The 6,834-nt window shown below is 46.0% G+C and overlaps 3 protein-coding genes across 3 annotated transcripts; 1 reads left to right on the top strand and 2 right to left on the bottom strand.

Annotated features, from left to right (window-relative positions):
• Positions 1 to 698: 698 nt before the first annotated feature.
• Positions 699 to 1,896, bottom strand: CCR75_001063 (uncharacterized protein). Its single transcript, XM_067959168.1, has 2 exons — positions 1,378 to 1,896; positions 699 to 1,306 (listed from the first exon to the last, which is right to left on the bottom strand). Exons 1-2 carry the CDS (start codon positions 1,678 to 1,680, stop codon positions 917 to 919), a joined length of 693 nt encoding a protein of 230 aa, XP_067821159.1. The 5' UTR covers positions 1,681 to 1,896; the 3' UTR covers positions 699 to 916.
• On the top strand, positions 1,853 to 4,102 carry CCR75_001064 (uncharacterized protein; the record flags this gene model as incomplete). The annotated part of the gene is made up of 1 exon (XM_067959169.1): positions 1,853 to 4,102. One exon carries the CDS (start codon positions 1,853 to 1,855, stop codon positions 4,100 to 4,102), a length of 2,250 nt encoding a protein of 749 aa, XP_067821157.1.
• Positions 4,103 to 4,404: 302 nt separating this feature from the next.
• CCR75_001065 (uncharacterized protein) lies at positions 4,405 to 5,265 on the bottom strand (the record flags this gene model as incomplete). The annotated part of the gene is made up of 1 exon (XM_067959170.1): positions 4,405 to 5,265. One exon carries the CDS (start codon positions 5,263 to 5,265, stop codon positions 4,405 to 4,407), a length of 861 nt encoding a protein of 286 aa, XP_067821158.1.
• Positions 5,266 to 6,834: the final 1,569 nt, after the last annotated feature.

The raw sequence follows: 6,834 nt of genomic DNA on the forward strand, positions 1-6,834 counted from the left end.
TCCGGCTCCTCGTGCGCACTTACCAAGTAGGAAGTAGTTTTCAGACTGATTTATATTTAATCGTATTAAATATAAATACCTATTTTTACCAATTAAAATGCCATCTCTATAGATAACACTTAATATATATTGCGAGCGTATCTTTCTAGAGACCTCGCGTAACTGATGACGCTAGCCGTCATCACGGATGACGCTGGGCGTCATCCCTCCTAATGTGAATGCATCCATGTGCATCACATCCACAAGGGTTGGTCACAAATGTGCACCACACCCGAGTGTTGCGTCTAATTACTATTATTTAGTACTTGACCATCCCCTTAAGTACCAAATGTACTTAATGGGGACTGTGTAACATTAGGGCAACTTTAGCCCGTTCAAGTTAACCAAAATGGGGTGCCGTTAACAATTACATTAACTTATTATATTTATTGTATTACATTCACGATTTTCCAACCGCATTACATAACTACTAACTTTGATATATATTGATATTAAGCTATAAATAGCGCCTCCTTGCATGCCGCCCAATCGTGCTTACTACACTATTTTTACTCGACACGATTGGCCTGCGCACAAGGAGGCGCTATACATAGCTTACTATCAATATATCAAAGTCAATGGCAAAGCCAATCATCAATACTATTTTCTTGTTGCTTCAATATTACCCAATTTACTACTATTTAAGAACTCAAGTAAAAATCATGAAATAAAAAACATTAATAGGTTGCTCTTAAACCTATCTTGCAACAGTTACATTCCTCACATAAGTTGGACACTTGTCCTTAAGAAAACAGTTGCGTCCAATCGAACCTTATCCTTTTATTTCGTACCTAACTGAGTAAGACTCAACTTGGTCACATATATTTCATTCCACGTTTTTTTTTTTTTCAATTCGTTTTTTGCCATGATGCCACATCTATTGATCGTCAAATTCAAAAATTCCCGTGTCGCCAAGATCCGACACGTTGCCCGAGGAGCCACGTCGCATACGCTCCTTGTGTGTCGGTACATCGAATCCTGACATTCGAGAGCGCTCCTCTCGATCTGCAACGTCCTCTTCGTCTTCCTCGGACGTAATGTTTAATCGTTTTAGCAGCTCCGCACTCATAGCATAGCGCGACGACTCGTTCGACGCATTCCCTTGCCTTGCTACCGGCGCTTCACGTGCACGAATTGCCGTCATGGCCGCAAGTGCTGGGCTCTTGGACAGATCCAAGTCGCTTAACGGCTCAAGTGTCGGCATCCACGATTTTCGTGAGAAATTACGGTTAAAAAATCCAAAATCATCAGGACACGAGCTGGCAAACTGCCAAAAAAAAAACACCATGCAATTCCTAAAATAAAAATAACAAAAAACTGTAGCCATTTGTATCGTACCTGCACGACCGCAGGGGCCCGACGCGATGGGGTTGTTGCTTCTACGAGCTCTGCAGGGGGTCCTAGTGTTAAATCGGGCATGTGCTCGAGCGGTAAGAAGCGCGGCTCGGGCATTGAGCCGACAAGAGGCGCCCGGGGTGGCTGGATGCGGGCCACTCGGGTATCATCGGCTCGTGTCCGGAAACGCGAGGTATGGACATGGTGCATTGTGGCCGGTAGCGAGTGGCTAAAGAGTGCTAAAGAGTTGGGACTTGCGGGAGAGTTGCCAGTGGCTCCGATCGGAATTGGCCGCGTTGACGCCATACTGGCGAGGGTTACGTTGAACGTGCGTACCCCCGGACGCAAGTGGCTTGATTACTTGCGATTGTTTTTTTATATAAAGGTTGTACAACACGTCAAGTACCGGTTGTCGGGGTAGGGATACTGTAATCTTTCGTTTTTTTTTTGATACGGCCACACGAAGATATTACTGCATATGAACGAGAAGCGCGCGGGCGCATATTGGCGCGTTGGGACCCCCAATGGGTCGCTTGATTTACCACGTGCATGTAATCGACCGCGCGCGTTATCATGTTCGTCCGACTCGTCTTCGCATAGTTCAATTCGATCCATGGGCGAGATAGAAAATACCGATACAGGGGTACAGTTTTTATCGAGTCGAGGGTCCGCGACATGGCAAACTCATTTAGACCCGCGACTCGATTTGAAGTTACTGAGTAACCATTTTCGCGACGAAAGAATGGAAGAGTCGTATCAGTTGTATTCTTCCACGATCGATTTCCCAGTTGCTCGGAGACTCATGTTGGCTCTCGTGGCCATGGAAGGAGCCGCGTATTTTGTATTTTATAAATTCAATGGAACTTGCATTGCTCCTTCTGGAAACGACTATATCTGGGTTGACATTCTTGCATCGGTATTGAATGAAAAACCGGTGTGGACAAATCACACGACGAATTGCGTGGCCTTTCTCGACCCATTGTCTAAGGATTATAAACTCACGTGGTTTTTGTGGAGTTTTGCCCCTTTTGCCGTTCTTTATGGACTGTTGCCATTGAAATATTTTGAAGGAAGCATGAGGCTGCGGATAGGTGTCTATTATATCCGACGGTATTGGAAAATCATTGCATCGGTTATTCTTTTATGTTGGTCAGTGGGACTTTCCGTGTTTGTCTACTACAAACTCATTCAAATGCGGCAAAATTTGCAGCAAAGTTTGGAAAGAGGAATGGTTTGTGCAGCACATACAACACTGCCGACATCGTGGTCTGATGCCTCGGCATCGACTGCGGATAGTCAAATGACGCTACTGTCGTGGTTGCAACTTTATGATAGCAAACTAGTTTACTCGCTTCTTATGGGCATCTTGGCGGTACTCGCGGCCTTTACCGGTATTGTGGTGGTTGCTATGAAACTCGACTTTTTGCATGTCTTCGGTTTAGCAATTGCTGCGTGGCTGACGACACTCTTGTTGTATTATTTGGGTGCAACTCCTTTTATTTCTACCAATCGACGTTTTGGAAACAACGAAACGTTGCTTTCTTTTATTTGCGTCTTTATGCCAACGTGCTTTACACTAACGGCAACGTACTCGGAAGATCGTGCGGCTCGAATGGCATATGCTTCAAAAGTGCGTGCAGAACGTATCAATACGTCCTTGAAACTCGATTTATCAGTGAAACAAACGGGGTTGGAAAATCGAAATGCCATGACGCGAGACGAAGAGGAAATGTTAAAGCAAGCACTTTGGGCAAGTGGCCACAAAATGAAATTATTACAAACCGTGGCCATTCCTTTTGCCGACCTCAAGTTGAAGGAACTTTTAGCCAAAACACATAATGGAGAAGTTTTAGTGGGGGAGTATTACCAAACAAATGTAATTGTAAAGCGATTGGCCCAATCATGTCTCACCGCTGACGGCCTTGCGACTTTTAAGAGGCAAATTGAGTTGCTTGCGTGTTTACGTCATCCAAATATTGTGCTTTTTATTGGTGCGACCTTTGATAATTTATCGAATGTGGGACTGGTGATGGAATACCTCGAACGTGGGGATGTATTGTCGTTACTACGTAGTTCCATTGCCTTGACATGGAGTGATCCACTTTTAAAGATTGCCACGGACGTTGCTCAAGGTGTTTCGTACCTTCACAATTGCGATCCACCTCTTGTCCATCGCGATCTCAAGTCGTCCAATTTATTGTGTACCCCGACGTATTCCTGTAAAGTGTCGGATTTTGGCGAATCAAAACAACAGTTGCCACCAGGCAACTTATTTAGCACCATTGTAGGCACACCCTATTGGTTAGCCCCTGAAATTTTACGGGAAGAGCGCTACGATACGCAAGTGGATTGCTATAGCTTTGGCGTCATTCTTGTCGAGCTTGAAACGCGGCGGGAACCTTATCACGACGTCCTGAAAGAGTTTACAACAATTGACATCATGATGGGCGTCTCGCGTGGTACGTTACGGCCAACCATTCCTTCTTCGTGCTCGAGTTGTCGACGTGAATTGATTACGCGCTGTTTCGATGCAAATCCAAAACGTCGGCCAAAAATGACGGCGATTCTAAACGCCTTACAGCATGAAGTGCGGCAAGAACTGCTTGATATGAACTCGACGGATGTCATTAGTGATAAGCGCCGCATGGTGCTCATGCAGCAACATCAGCGGCTTAATCGCCGCGGTCTACAAGACCTCCTTCGGGCCCATGACACGGACGAGCATTAACCTTGCAAAGTTCGTAATCGTTTCCTTGAGTACGTATCTAGAAAACATGTGCAATTTAATTAAAATACATCGGACACCCCCCACCAAAACAAAACAAAACAACAACAAAGTGAGTTGGAAAACCACGTGGTTAGGTGTGGTATATATTTTTTGCCTGCAACTACCATTGGATTGCAGTCGATGACGCAATCTCGACCCCTTTTTCCAATCGAAGTCGGGTCCATAACTTAAATACGTCTCTTGTTATCAAATGACGAGGCCAACACTATCAGGTCGAAAAAAAAAACGCGTTTCCACCCTTTTTACTCAAACGCACTCTGCAGTGCCTCGATCCACACGTGCATTTCGTCCTGCGATCGTGCTTTGCACACAAGCGTTTTCGTGCTTTTCCCGGCACTGGTCGACACGGAAAACTCGCACGACGCTTCACTGAGTTTCTCGGCATTTGTCACGTACGCGCGACGTAAGGGCACGGCCCAGGCGTCTTCTGTATCGTAGACAGTCAACATCGTGCCCTGTAGGACGCAAAACCGTGCACGTTTGGACTTGCGATCCCCCACTTCAATCCACCCACTCTTGTCGACAATATTGCATTGTACATCGAGCTCCGAATCCGAGTATCCTAATGAAATAACCGACGACACGGTGCTCGTAGTGCTACTATTCAGAGATTCCTGACGCTTCGCAAGCACTGCGGCTTCATTTAATCGATCAACCCACTGTTGACAGAGCGTCTCATTCTTGGCCCGTACGTCAATGATTTTTCCACTCACAGCGTAGACTTTAAACGCAATTTTCGACTTGCTAGACGTCTCGACGTGCGCCACACGCACGGCTCCTGCAGGGGTCGACTCGCTCTTGGTTGTAAACAATGTATCGCCTTGAATTGGCAGTAACGACGATTCGGACACGAATTGGTCGGTTGGAAACGCATCGTAGTACGTCAACAGTGCCCCATCAAGCACAAAATGCTGGTTGCGCCACTTGGAGAATCGGCCACACTTTTTCCAAAGCCATCCATGGAATTTCTCGCCGCTGGTTTTTCGACCAAAATGCATGGCCGAGCCTTGGGTACTTTGTACGAGCATCTCAATGTCCACGTTTAGGCCCGGGATACTCACGCTCGTGCCACCGCGGCGCACTACATGATTGCGATGATTCATACACACGTACGTCTTCCCTCACGGGTCGCGTTCTTTGCTTTCCTGTGCCCTTTGCCGAGTCTACTAAAGTGGACGACCCCGTCCTTTGTGCGTAGAAGTCAGTGCCGCCACTGGCTCTTTCTCGTTGTGCCCTAATCGTTTTTTGCGTGCACGCCCCGTTTCTGTCACATACGCGCGTAGAAACCACGCGTGATGGACCATAGACAGTCCATCGACCGACTCTGTGTCCTACAGAAAGTGTCACGTACTCGACGTGTGTGAGAAAGTAATGACGAGCTACCTTTTTTTTTTTAATACGTTGTTTGTATCGAAAGCCTCGCACACGGCGGTTGCGACGAACGGCGCACGAAGGAAAAAAGGACCGAGTGTAGTCGAACTGTCGTGCTCACTGCTGCCACCTTGCCAGCTGGGACAGCCGAAACGGATGCACTTGGGGCCCTTTACAAGGGTACGGTAGTGGCAAGGCATTTTGGGACTTTTCCTTGCGCGAAAGCCAATTGCTTGGAACGAAGCGTGGACTTAGTAGCGTCGGAAAAATTAAGGAATTGCGATCGATCACGCGTTGAGCCACTCTTTCGAACTTAGGCAAAGGACGCGCGACGAAGGCGATTAAGTGAATACAATACCGAGACAACAGTGTCGTGGCATAGTGACGAGGAGATTACATTGATGGTTCATGAACGCGTCAATCCCATTCCTTCACGAGGCCTTAAAACGTCCGTGCCTTTATCATGTCGGGACACGTGTGTGGTTTTTGCCTGTCGCATGAAAAGACCAGACTGCTAATTGTACCATGGGAGGAACGGCATTGGCCGTTTTAGTGCAGCAGAATGTGGCTAGGTGAGCAAGGCTTTTTTAAAAAGAAAATTACAAATCTTTGTAAACCCAATTACTGCATCGAAAAGCGTACAATACCATAGAAAGCCGAGGGAGAAGGACTAATCCCAGATAGTACTCGGCATTAAAGGCCTATTTGCGTACAATACATACTTGACAAGAAGTCGCCATGGCAGCTAATTGGCGGGCAATGCGTCCCTAGAATGGAGCAGCAGAACATGGATGCATGGAACATGCTTCAGCATCTATATTGATATCGCGCTGTTTAATGAGCAATTCAATTTTACCAACCGTCAAAGGCGCGAGAAAGTGAGCTGCAGCTAAAAACTTGTGCTGTCACGTGTTGAGATCTGAAGTGACACGTGCACATACTAAAATTAAGACTAATGACGAACTCAATGTAACAAAATATTAAAACAATTCGACACAATTAATAACTGAAACCTTTCCAAAAAGCAGCGACATGAAAAGATTATAGAATCTTTATTTCTTAGGCATTTGCGATTATGCACTTTGCGTATTGTCTAGATTTATATAATATTAGGGTGCGACTATTGCCTTTGACATTTTGACGATATAAACCTCGGCTCGCAAATGCAGACATCGTCCTATTTAATGTGAATGCCCTTAGTGCTACCGAGCGACATGTCATTTTTTTCACACGAATTAATTGACCTCCCCGTTAAGTTTACTTCACCACCGTGCAACATAAGGCGTTTCATCAAATGTAAA

This window comes from Bremia lactucae, linkage group LG5 (assembly GCF_004359215.1).
Source record: "Bremia lactucae strain SF5 linkage group LG5, whole genome shotgun sequence".
In the NCBI taxonomy this organism is placed as follows: domain Eukaryota; phylum Oomycota; class Peronosporomycetes; order Peronosporales; family Peronosporaceae; genus Bremia; species Bremia lactucae.

Excerpts from the sequence above, each read along its gene's own strand:
- CCR75_001063 (XM_067959168.1), bottom strand. The coding sequence starts at position 1,680 with ATGGCGTCAACGCGGCCAATTCCGATCGGAGCCACTGGCAACTCTCCC. Across the intron at positions 1,307-1,377 it reads GGGCCCCTGCGGTCGTGCAG|TTTGCCAGCTCGTGTCCTGA; the intron begins GTACGATACAAA and ends TTTTTTTGGCAG.